Source organism: Nanorana parkeri, unplaced genomic scaffold (genome assembly GCF_000935625.1).
Source record: "Nanorana parkeri isolate BGI_ZX_2015 unplaced genomic scaffold, ASM93562v1 scaffold101, whole genome shotgun sequence".
Taxonomy (NCBI): Eukaryota; Metazoa; Chordata; class Amphibia; order Anura; family Dicroglossidae; genus Nanorana; species Nanorana parkeri.
The window spans coordinates 2,077,969-2,091,014 of NW_017306369.1; the positions used below are offsets into that span (position 1 = coordinate 2,077,969).

The 13,046-nt window shown below is 42.2% G+C and overlaps 1 protein-coding gene across 5 annotated transcripts in view; it reads left to right on the plus strand.

The window, feature by feature from the left end:
* The window catches only part of MON2 (MON2 homolog, regulator of endosome-to-Golgi trafficking), a 98,416-nt gene that overhangs the window by 30,641 nt on the left and 54,729 nt on the right, over positions 1 to 13,046 (plus strand). For 4 of the 5 annotated variants that reach the window (XM_018552918.1, XM_018552921.1, XM_018552920.1 and 1 more), the window contains exons 14-19: positions 1,687 to 1,868; positions 3,108 to 3,220; positions 3,336 to 3,440; positions 7,792 to 7,872; positions 8,150 to 8,223; positions 8,430 to 8,520. In XM_018552918.1, the coding sequence (XP_018408420.1) occupies positions 1,687 to 1,868; positions 3,108 to 3,220; positions 3,336 to 3,440; positions 7,792 to 7,872; positions 8,150 to 8,223; positions 8,430 to 8,520 (646 nt within the window). The remainder of the gene's footprint in view (positions 1 to 1,686; positions 1,869 to 3,107; positions 3,221 to 3,335; positions 3,441 to 7,791; positions 7,873 to 8,149; positions 8,224 to 8,429; positions 8,521 to 13,046) is intronic. The other variant, XM_018552923.1, reaches the window with a different exon arrangement.

A 13,046-nucleotide genomic window follows, 5' to 3' on the forward strand; every position in this document is an offset into this window, starting at 1 on the left:
CCTGAAAATATATATCCTTATGAATATATGGAAAGACAAGCAAAGTCACCTCAAAAATCACTTTTAGGATTGTGCACTCACTGAAAATGTACTATAATTTTCCTTTTTAAGATGACTATAGTGACTTATAGTCATTTATAGTTTTTTTTTTTAAATTTTTTTTTTTTTAAAGACTTTGGACCAGAGGGTTGACAGTACAACCAGTTAAAGCCCTGATTTATGGAGGCTGCTTATACTTTGTTCTGACAGGATTTGATATGTTTTTTTGTGCGCACCACTTAAAAGGGATCGACCTTGTCTTGCTTGCCTTGCTATCAGATACTCTGCATATATCCTTTCTCAGGTCACGTTTGGCATAATAAGCCATTCATACGACTTCTAGTAGGGCACCACCAGGACACATTGTGTGTATGTGTGTGTTCTCTATGCCATAGGTTGAACTTAGGCAAACTGGCAGTACATCATGGGATTACTGAATCCTGGAGAAAGTGCTGGGAAGACAACATGAGCATTCAAAGAAAATATTTAAAAGGGTCGTGGATGGATGGTGATACCACATGTCCGGCTGCATTCAGTTTAGCAGTTACTATAAAGGTTTGGTTTACTGCCCTCTACATTCCCTGTAGAGTTTATTGAACCCTGTATATAGTTCCTACATTCCAGCGGTGGTAAAGAGAGCCCACTTCAAATAAATCCCAGGCACAATACTTTACCCATAGTTTATTGGACCCAGTGTATAGTTTGTGCTTTACTACATCCCAACTGTGGTAAAGAGAGCCCACTTCAAATGAAGCTCAGGCACAATACGTTCCCCAAAGTGTTTGTCAAACCCTGTGTATGGTCCCTGCTTTACTGCATTGCAGATGTGGTAAAGAGAGTCCATTTTAAGTTCAGATGCAATACTTTACCCAACAAGTTTATCAAAACCCTGTGTATAATTCCAGCTGTTCTACCTTCCAGTTATTATTATTTTGTTAAAAGTAGAAATTTGTACACTGGCCATTAGAGGCAGAGTGGATCAGCCACTATCACCTATATTTCCCTTCTTAACAACTGTTGAGAAAGTATATAAGCAACAAGGGAGGGGGGTCCATTGTTTTCAGCGTGTCAGCCAACCTATAGCCTTGCATTGTCAGCAGGAGCAGCAAGCCATAGCCCTTATGTAGAATGGGCATATGTAATGAGCAAATATGGCTGCCCTATGTAAATATACAGTATCATTACAAATTATACATAAAAACATGTATATATATATATATATATTTATTTTTTATTTAAAAAAAAGACTATACATTCCATTTAAAGAAGTTGTAAGCAGCAAAGTATGGTGGTGGGTGATATGCAACACGATAACCAGAGTGGGAAGGTGATATAAGAAGCAGTTCCAGTATTTTATTTTCGTATTGGGTTTGTTTAATACAACTTAGATGTAGTGACTTTTACAATATAGTGCTTACAGTCCTTTGCTTTTTCCTCTCTCCGTTTTGTATTTACCTGATGTTTTTTAATATTGTTTTGTATAGTTTCCTACTTACCACTAGTAAAGTAATGTTTACTAGTTGTCTTCCAGAATTAGGATATACATGTGCAAAGCATATTTTATGGTCACTTGTTTAGATGAATTAGGTGCAGAAGTAGACTCAATGCTTGCACCGACTAAACAAAGAATTATCTCTTTTGCTGCAGCACTGATGAAACGGCAACAGAAAACATTTTGAAAGCCGAAATGACCATGGCAGCTCTTTGTGGAAAGTTGGGGCTTGTAACGCCGAGGGACGCCTTCATTACTGCTATTTGTAAAGGTTCCTTACCTCCACACTATGCCCTCACTGTGCTGAATAGCTCATCGACTGCTCTATGCAACAAATGTAAGAAATCTACAATTTCACAGCTCATTCTAGTATGCCTAGTTTGGTTCTGCATATGTGTATTCATTTATACATAAAGTTCTAAGTATCCCAGACCAGTGATTTCCCTCATGTGATCATAACAACATTCACATGTTAGAATGCTATGCTGAGCCAGAGTAAAGTAGAAATGAAGCAAAAACTTTTTTTTTAGTTTTGGATAGTGCAAGGGAGGATTAGAACCTCTGTCGGCTGTGTCCTATTGGGGATATTTCTCTTCCTGTCCGATAGCCACAACAGGAAGTCAGAGGGAATTCCTCTAAAGTGAGGGAAATCCCTGGTGGTCAGCAGGGTCACCAGAACTTGTGTCCCCATTGAATGATTTCCCATCTATTCTTGTTCTGATGACAACCCAAAATTCGGGATTTTATTTAATTTTAACTTTAAAATGACAATAAACACAGGAGTTAACACTTAAAAATGCATTCAAGTACCTTAACTATTAACAAATGTGTAGCTTATTTATGCACCACTCGGCTGTAGATAATCAAATAATCTCTGAGTTCATGCTGACACTGTCCTTCCTTCTGGAGGATGGCTACTTTTGTTCCCCATGGTCCCTGTGTGTGTTGTAAAGTAGCCACTGCGCCAAGCTCACTCCCATGATGGACTACAATCTCAATACAAATTGGTAAACTAAACTTGAGATTGTAGTCCATCATGAGAGAAAACTTGGAGCGGTGTCTACTTTACAACACAGTTCAAGATCCAATTGATCCCATCACACTCATTCCCGGAAGATAGCCCAATATACAGGGCGGGTTCAAGAGTGGCAGCAGATGCCTCTGCAAACATGCATGTTTCATTTTGCCTGATGAAGGAACCGCTGGGTTACGAAACGTTGCATTAAGATGTTATACCACTTGAGCGAATAAACGAGTTGAATGGACATCAAATTGGAGTGCGAGTGGCTTCTTCGTTATTTGTACTGTACAACACACACACACAGGGCCCATAGGAAGGACAGTGTCAGCATGAATTCAGAGATGATTTGAGGATCTACAGCTCAGTGATACACAAATAAGATACCTTTGTGTTAATAGTTAAGGTTCTTTAACGGGGATAACGGTTAAAACCGACAAGCGTTTTAATTCCTCTCCACTCTATACAAAACTAATATAGATATATAAATATGCAGTATCTGCATATCTTCTGACACATATAAGTAATTCTATTTTCATACTTTGTTGTTTTCCATAGCCTATTCAATCCAGGGGCAGAATGTACAGATTATCAGCCCCTCCAGTGATTCACATCAACAAGTAGTAGCAGTTGGTCAGCCTCTAGCCCTGCAGCCACAAGGAACTGTTATGGTAGAGTACATTTATTTCAGTTTTTTTCTATTCTGTTCTTATGCAAACATCAGACAGTAAAAGGTGTGTGTTCTTACAAATAAATAATATCTTGCTACATTTTGTTTCTCTACAGCTTACTGCGAAGAACATACAGTGTATGCGGACGCTGCTTAACTTGGCACATTGTCATGGTGGGCACCTCGGGACATCCTGGCAGCTAGTCCTTGCAACACTTCAGGTAATGTACTTTTACCACCTAAGGCCCCTTTTCACATGGGCTCATCAGGAGAGGATCCATGCACGGATCCCCTCCTGATCACAGGTTTATGTATCGGATGTCACCGCTGTGACATCTGTGTCCGTACAGTTGTTAAAAAACTGCATTTACCAGACCCCATGCCAGTCTATGGGAAATCTGATGTAAACAAAGATGTGTCTGTTTACATCAGATTACCCCTGATCCGGCTTGCTTCGGTCCGGCGAAGCAAAACACTGTTCCATTCGCTGCTCCAGGCCTTGCCGGAGGTAGGGGTAACCAGATGCCTGCCCATTTACACACGGCTGTCCATAGAATTGCATTGGGTCCGCCTGAAAAACTGACAGTCAGACAGGTTTGAAGGGGCCTGAGGGCCAATTCACACCATAAACAGCGCGTTCCGGAGTGGTCAGCCTCTGGAACGTACTGCATTGCATTCCAGCCCGCTGCCTGCGTTAAGGGGTGGGAGGGGGCGTTGCAGTGCGTTGAAGTCAATGCCCCCCGCCCGCAGTGTGAACGCACTGTATCACATTCTGGCCGGCTTCCTGCGTTAAGAGGCGGGAGGGGGCGTGACTGTGCATTAAAGTCCTATTTTAGCCGATCGCACTGGACTGGAATGCAGGCACTGATGTGCCAAACGTTCTGATGTGGGCGATGGCACTGCGGTCGGGGGGGTTTGGCTGTGGTGCCATTGACTTCAATGCACTGCCAAGCCCCTTCCCGCCCCTTAATACAGGAAGCCGGCCAGAATGTAAGGCTGACCGATCTGGAACGCACGGTTTATGGTGTGAACCGGCCCTGAAGGGTTTATGACTGCTTTATAAAAGTTGTTTACATGATTATAAGAAGTATCTTTGTCACTACATATTTGAGAAATAAGCCTCCATTTGCAGCCTGGGCCTAAAATCCACGGGGCTTTATAGGGATACAGCAATTAATTAGGAGACTCGCACAGATATTGGCAGAGAACATAAGGAACTGGAACCTCAGTACAAAAAAGTCAGGTTTAGGTTAAGGTTCAGGCTTAGTGCTGCAGTTAGATTAAGGTTAATAATAAGTAACCTTAATAGTTAGTTTTGAGATGATGCTTGTTTACACTGTATGTGACATATCAGTAATTGTCAATAGCAATTAGGTATAGGCAGGGCTTGAAAAATTTGATGGTGTCTGGCCAGTCAGTCAAAAATTTCACCAGTCAGCATGACCGGACTATAGCCTTGCAATTTATGTAAAAAAAATGTTGGGGACAGATAGAGATTTCTTTTGGAGGTATAGAATCACCACTTGGGGGGGGGGGGTAATGAAAAAAGTACCATAAATGTAAAAAAACAAAAAACAAAGTTTCCCTACGTTATGTTATAAAACATTTATTCTTACCCATATTTATTTATTTTTTGTCAAAATAATTTATTGTTTTACAAGCAAATAGTACAACTGTGCACGCTATTTGTGCCTAACATCAATGGCACCATGCATAGCAGTGCATTTAACAAAACCATACAGCCTCAATAGCCGTGAAAAAGAAAAGAAAGGAACAAAAGGGCAAAGAAAAACAAAAAACAAGGAGCAATTCTGGTTCTACATTACAGGTGGGGGATTATTCCCCAACGGGGCTCGCCAGGCCTTCCCACAGCCCTCTTATATGCCTGCCAGGGGCTCCGGCCTTGGCAGGAAGTCCTGGGATGGGTGAGCCAGATAATGGGGCACTCATCTCGTCCGGATTCTCAGGTCAGACATGGACCGGACAGGTCTAGAGCTCCCCACAGGGGCAATGGTCCCCCTTAAGAGCGTGCATCCAGGTCTACTGCAGTGTTAGAGCATTCTAGCCAGCTATCCCAGATTTTATGGAACTTCCCTGGACATCCCCTGTTGGCATACGTGTCCTGGTACATAGGTAGGTTGTCATTCACCAATTTTTTCCAAAAGGAGAGTTCCGGCGGGGCCGGTTTCTTCCAGCACATAGCTATAGCCTTGCGAGCATAAAACAATGTCAGACCTATCAACATGCGTTCCGACCTGGTCGGAGCTACATCCTCCACCAGGCCCAGGAGGCACATTCTCGGCGATGGTGTCAGTGGCAATGAGGTAATCCTTGAGATATAGTCCACTGTGGAGCCCCAGTAGGACCTGATGAGGGGACACTCCCAAAAGACATGGAAAAACCCGCCCTCCTCACACGTGCATCTCCAACAGGACGGAGAGATGGATGCATTCATTTTATGTAAGCGATGGGGTGTAAAATATGCTCTATGTAGTATCTTGAATTGCACCATTCTATCCCTTATTGCCACCAATTGTTTAAAGGGTGCATCCCAGACTTCCTCCCAGTCTTCCCCGTCCATGTCAGGGACGTCCATTCTCCACTTATTCTGTAATGTGAGCAGGCTAGAGAATTTCAGCTTACCCATATTTTTAGTAAAACATAAAATTTGGGGTCTCGTCGGGTAAATAGACACCAAACATGTCAAGCCTTAAAATTGCGTGCGCCCGCAAAATCGCAAAAAAACGCCCATAGGTTACGATTAAAACGCTTTTACTGCTCATCAGTTTAGTGTTATCAGTGATTAATGGCTCTAAAATTATTGCTCTCACTACCACGTTTGTGGCAATATTTAACATGTGCGGCACAATAGGCGCAATCGTCGTTTTCGCACGTAGGCGCACCCGACGCATATTTGCGTGTGTATGTGGAGGGCGGGGACTTTTTTATGCTTTATTTTTTTATGATTCTTTCATTTAAGTATTACTTTTTTTTTTTACACACAACTTTATTGCTATTACATGGGGGGCTAAGAAGCCCCCTAATGTAATAGCCAATTTAAATGACCGGTCCTCTTTATGGAGACATCAGGGGTCTCCAGGACCCCTAATGTCACCTAGGGACCCCCAGAGAAGCTGATGACGCAGAGATCTACTTCATCAGCTTCTGTAGCTGGAGAGTGACACTGAATGCAAGAAGTGATGTAGTCTACATCACTTCCTGCATTCGGGTAATGGGAGGAGATCAAAGGGAGTTCGTATACTGAATTCCCGGCCACATCGGGCACAGCGGATCTCGGGACCGGCAACGGCAGTGACAGCTGCTAATACAAGCGATCGAGCGTCTCTAGAGACGCTCGATCGCTTAAATGTAAAGCTCCCGGCCGGCCGGGAAGCTGCTCGTCGGGCTCCGCCATCCTCTAGTCGTGGACGAGTGGATTTTTCAAGCCCTGTGTATAGGCAACAAAATGTTCAATAACTGTAGTTTGATACCATTACCCATGCACCAAACTACGATCATTTTAGAAGCTTGATTAATGAGTTGTAGTTATCTCAATACATTAACCCCTTCGTGACTGACGACGTACAGTGTACGTCGCCAGCATCGGGGCTGTTTAAACAGACTCCCGGCGACTTTTGCCGCCGGGACTCTGTTTAAACTTGTAGAGCCGACTGTCGGCTTTACAACAGAAGCGATCCTGGCTAAAATGTGGAATATAACATGGGTGCAAAAATTGAAAAAAGGGCCTCAGTCATGAAGGGGTTAAATGTTTGGGTAGCCATAGGTTGTGCCTCACTAGAACCATGTTCCGTTTTCTGGCAGTGAATGTATTAAATGTCATTTTTGCAAAGGAAATTGATTTTTTTTTCTACAGCATACAGTCATGGACAAAAATATTGGCACACTTGCATTTCTGTCAGATAATGCACCACTTCACGCAGAAAATTGTTGCAATTACAAATGTTTAGGCATTGTCATGTTTATTTCTTTTGTTTGTATTGGTATGACACAAAAAAGTTGACCAAAAAAAAGCCAAATCTTACACATTCCATGCAAAACTCCAAAAATGGACAAAACTGGGTGCCGGCAACATGATGGACCTGTTACCCCTCTGATCCCCGCTGTCTCTGCTGACAGAGGTGGGGGAAAGCAGCTGGATTTGGAGGGGACAGATTTCCGGTGCCCAGAGGCAATGAGGGGAGGTTCGTGGGATGGGGGGGTCGGGATGGCTGATTTAGTTTGGATAGCTGATGACAGCTACTTGTCAACCGCTGATGACAGCTATTCAATTACAGGGAAGAATCAGGGAGACCTTTCTGCTACAGGCTTATGGTCACTGAAGTGATCATGAGCTTATAGCTGCAGAAGGGTGAATCCCAGCAAAGTAAGGCATAGTGAGCTGGTCAGCTGGAAATGTGTTTTGTTCTGCCATATGCCCTAAGTTGTTAGCGGGGAAAGGGTTAAAAGTCCTAACTGAAATTAAAAACTTTGCTCATATGTGGTATAATAATGTATGTTGGTTTTGTTGCAAAGCATTTTATTGTGTACTTAAAACGGTTTTATTTATATTAGCACTTGGTGTGGATTCTTGGATTGAAGCCCAGCAGTGGTGGGGCACTAAAGCCAGGAAGAGCAGTGGAAGGTCCTAGCACAGTAAGTATTGTTGAATTTCCTGCATATTGATGATTGGACTGTACATTCTTCCTGTTACTTTTGGGTGATTTATTTTATTGTGAATTCTGGTGCTGTACACACTACTATGCTGAGCTTGCGCTAGTAAGTTACCTCTAAAGTGACCCACTGAAAGCACACTCTATTAAGCCTTAAGTAAACACACACCATTTGCCAGTGTTCATGTACCTGAAACCACATCGGTGCCACCATTTTTGTTAACTGAAGTTATGCTTTCTTTCCATTCTTGTCTTTTCAGGTTTTAACCACAGCAGTTATGACAGATTTACCGGTGATCTCTACTATCCTTTCACGACTGTTTGAAAGCTCTCAGTAAGTGACTTCCCTGCTCTGCTTTATGGCAAGGACAGTAAGCAATACAATTCCTGACTTGTGTATAACCTGTTTCCATGCAACTGAAAAAAAAAGTTTTGGCTACGGTAGAATTGTAACTACAAGATTATTTATTGCTAACTGTATAAATATAAATAGTTCCATGTAAAAGGATGTATTTAACTGGATTTGTATATTCTGTCCAGATACCTAGATGATGTGTCTCTACACCATATGATTAATGCCCTCTGCTCATTGTCTCTGGAGGCTATGGACATGGCATACGGGAATAGCAAGGTAAGACTCAACATTATATTCACTGTACTATTGTCTTTTTTTGGGCTCACTGAAGTATATACATTATGAACCTTTCATATCATTTACATTTCTTCTCCTGATACTTTCTGTGGAAAAAACGGAGACATTATATTGTAAGACATTTTTTTTACAAGTTTAATGAGTACAGTATGTCTTCTTAAAATGGGAAGTGTCAAAACTTTCAAAACAAAACAAAAAAAAACTTGGGATTAATACCTTATTTAGGATAATGGGTGAAGCCATGCAAAAACAGCTGTACAAATTTCTTTATACCCTTACTGCTCATTGAAACGATGCTTCATTCTTCCTGAAAGTAGATACATAATTGCTTATTCCAAAAGATTTTTTTTTAAATGGCCTGGACAAATTTGTTGGTACATCTAGAAAAGATCATAGTGATAGATAAAACCGTTTTCTATAATTAGTTTCACACAACTTCAATCAGTCATTCAGCCTATTTAAATGGAGAGAAGTAGTCACTCAGACTACTACTAGTCACTCAGACTTATAATCAGACCACTGCTGCTGTTTAGTCACTAAACAGCAGTTTAGCATTGTTTTGTGCATCACACTGAGCAGGGAAAGCAAGAGCAGGGAAAGCAAGTGAGAGCGTTGTCTGAGGCAATCAGAAAGAAAATGTATATACCGACATGTCAAAGGTAAAGGCTAAAGGGCCATCTCCAGGCAGCTTGATGTTCCTGTGGCTATGGTTGCAAATATTAAGAAGTATAAGTCTATGAAAGTGTAGCCAACCTCCCTGGACATGGCCATAAGAGGAAACTCAGCCCAGATTTAACAGAAGGATAGTGCGAATAGTAGAGAAAGAGCCAACGGAAAACTTCCAAAGAGAAAGAAGTTGAACTCCAAAGTCAAGGTACATCAGTGTATAATTGCACCATCCATCGCTTTTTTAGTGATAGTTGGCTCGAAGAAAGAAAATGTAGGAGTAAACCAATGTTAAAAGAAAAACAGAAAGTAATCAAACTAGAATTTCCTAAAATGCATATTGATAAGCCACAATGCACCTAGGAGAATGTCCTTTGGACAAAGGAGTCAAAACTGGAACTTTTTGGCAAGTCACATCAGCTTTATGTTCACAGACAAAAATAAAGTCTCATTGAGTGCTACAGAAATTGCTTGTTTGCAGTGATTGCCTCTAAAGGTTGGGCAACAGAATATTAGGTTTCTATTTTTTGACAATGCCATTTTTCATTTAGTTACATAGTTAATCAGGTTGAAAAAAGACACAAGTCCATCGAGTTCAACCTATAGCGATAAGAGAAAAAAAAAAGTATAAAAAGTATTTTATTATAAAAAGTATTTTATTATAAAAAGTATTTCATTATAAAAAGTATTTTATGGAATCAGAAATCAGAATCAAAGTCTGTTTTTCATTAAATATAGATTGAAGGAGAACTATGAGGCGAGTGAAAATCACTCAGCCTCATAGTTCTAGCCGACTTGTGACAATGAAACTGTCACACGTCGGCTCAATAGATCGGGAAGTGAGCAAACACATACTGTCGCTCGCTCACTTCTCGATCCTGTCCCGGCAGAGATCTGTGACTGTCACTCCCGGCTCCCTCCAGGGATTCCCCCCCTGTCCGATCCTCCAGCGCTGACTGGCGGAACGGACGGGGGAGGGGGCGGGTACAGCTGGCTCTCCCTTTCGATAGGCAGAGCCAGCTGTCACTCACGCTGCTGGGTGGATCCGGACAGTAATGTCGGGATCTGTCCCAGCTGTGGCGTCTCAGTATACTCGCGGTATACTGAGCTTTGGGTGACGGGAGGACCCTAGTTTGTGTCCTCCCGTTACCCCTAGGAGAACTATGGGGAAAAGCCCTGACCCCATAATTCTCCTTTAAACAATGATGGATGCCAATTACTTATGTCAGTTTCAAGTTATTTATAAAAAAAAAGTGTGTTCTCCTTAGTGAAAGGCTACCAACAAATGTGTAGTTCTCCTATAATCCTTTAAGTAACTGCATCCAGAACGTTTGGTTTAAAGCACAGGTACAGTCTACTTTGACAGTCTCTTTTATTTTCACTTTCATACAGCTGTTTCAAAACTTTTGGCCATTATCCAGTGCATGGAGTGCATAATTCTGTGATGTTGGGGATAGAAGGTTGTTGAGTAATATCCTAATTAATTTATATTGAATAAATGGTAATTTTAGCAGGCATATAGCATCATTTATTTCCCCCTGTCATTCATATTGGTTTAGGTCATATTGAGTGCATGTATCTGTCTGTGTGTGTTGCACATATTCAGCCTAAGGCAGCTATTTGGGTACTTTGGTCAGTTCTTGGTTTGGTCAAAGAGACAAGAAAGAGTAACTTGGGAGATATAAAAGTGAGAGGTGGAACAGATCACACGATCACACAGAACGTGGCTACAACGTTTTAGAATTAATTTGATCTGTGATGACCTACGGGGAGCTAGTTTCTTTGTAATTCTTGAAGTTGGGAAAAAGCTGAATGTGTAAAATGGGACAAGAACAGCTATGAATACAGTCAGAGCAGGCGAGTGGTTCACTGGATAGACAAGAGTTGTAAGTTGTAAGGAGTTAGAGAAAGGCAGACTTTGTGTTAAAGGAGAACTATGGGGTCAGTGTTTTCCCCCATAGTTCTCCTTAGGGTACCGGGAGGACACAAACTAGCGTCCTCCCGTTACCCTAAGCTCAGTATACCACGAGCTACAGCTCGCGGTATACTGAGACGCCGCTGCCGGAGCGGATCCCGACTTAGATGACGGGATCCGCCCAGCTGCGTGAGTTACAGCTGGCTCTGCCTCTCTAGAGGCAGAGCCAGCTGTAACCGCCCCTCCCCTGTCCGTTCCGCCAGTCAGCGCTGGCGGATCGGAGCGGGGGCAATCCAGCCCTTCCCCCTGTCATGGCAGAGAGCCGTGACAGGATCAAGATGCGAGCGAACCCGGTATGTGTTCGCTCACCTCCCGATCTACTGAGCCGACCTCAGACAGTCTCATTGTCACTGTTAGCCTGGAGTAAGGAGATAATCCATATCCCTAGTGTAAGTGTTAACCAGGGTGATTTCGAGCTTACTAAGAACTAGGGATGCACTGATACCGAATATTTGGGCGAATACTCGCTCTCGCCCAAATTCTCCAATACTTACCTCTCATCAGTCCGGTCAGAGGGAGATCTCCCCCTAAACCGCCAGTGCCGAGGGAGCATGGAGCCGGCTTCCTTACCAATCAGGATCCAGCCAGCTAGGAAGCCGGCTTTACTTTTTGCTATGCAGCCTGACTTCCTGACCAATCAGGAAGCCAGGCGGCACCTCATGACCCACCACCCAGCTTCCTGATTGGTCAGGAAGCCAGGCAGCCTCGGGAAGTGAAGCCGGTCTGCTTTCGATAGAACACTGGCTTCCTGATAATCGGGGCACACGGCACCGGTATCGGTGTTTGGTATTGGCGAGTACTGAGAAAAAAAAAAAATATCGGTACTCAATACTGAAAAACCAGTATCGGTGCATCCCTACTAAGAACTTCTCTTTACTCTCATGGGTGAATGGACTGACGGAAGAGCGAAGAGAAAAAAATGCAAGGGTTCACTTTAAGCAATTTAAAGCAAAATAATTCAGATTTTTTTTCCCAATAAGTTTGCATTTTAAGTTATTGTAAAAATTTATATTTTTATTTCTTGCTTTTTCTTTTTCCATATTTTAATTATCTGATATACAGTACAGCGTTCCTTGTAGGGAGCAGAGTAAACACTAGCACTTTAAAAGACAACTAAACGGGACCTTTACACTCAAAAATCTAATTCTACCAATGCATCCCTCTATGAATGATGATTAATAATAACAGACATGTCAGGTGTAAAATGCTGTGATTTTGAAATAGTTACACTTGCAGAGCATTCACTTCCTGCTTTAAAAGGGCAATATGACTTCATTTTACCAAAGCAATGCACACTGAGCTTGCTTTGTCATCAGCAAAGCATTGCTTGGAAATCCCATCTGTTATCTCATGAGTTCTCAGGGAAATGCATTTTCCTCACCTGAGATGATGTGCATGGTCACATGTTGTCCTAGTCACATGTCTAGTCACATGTGCCAGAAATCCAGGAAGTAAAATGAGACCTAGTAATCTGCCCTTAGTAAGCATGGCCACTGCCAGAAGACTGGGGAAGAAAAGAGAAATAAGGTATGCAAAGCTAAAAAAGCCTGCAATTGTGGGTTATCTGTCCATTCTCACGCGTCAAACAAGTGCTGTGATACACTTTAATCCTTGCTGGATGCTGTCATGTTTTCCTATGCTTGCCTTTTTTTAGGAACTGCTTCCACAGTTCAGGTCCTCTTTACGCTTATCACATTTAAACTGATTTTAATATTTCATATCGGCAACTGAAACCTGCTTAGTGCCCAATGTAGTATTGCAGTATGCAATTTATTTAATCCTAAATGTTAAGCCGGAATGACTAAACATTAAGTAGTTTTGTCCTGTTTATTTTTTTTATTTTTTGCACACTGTCCCTGTTCTG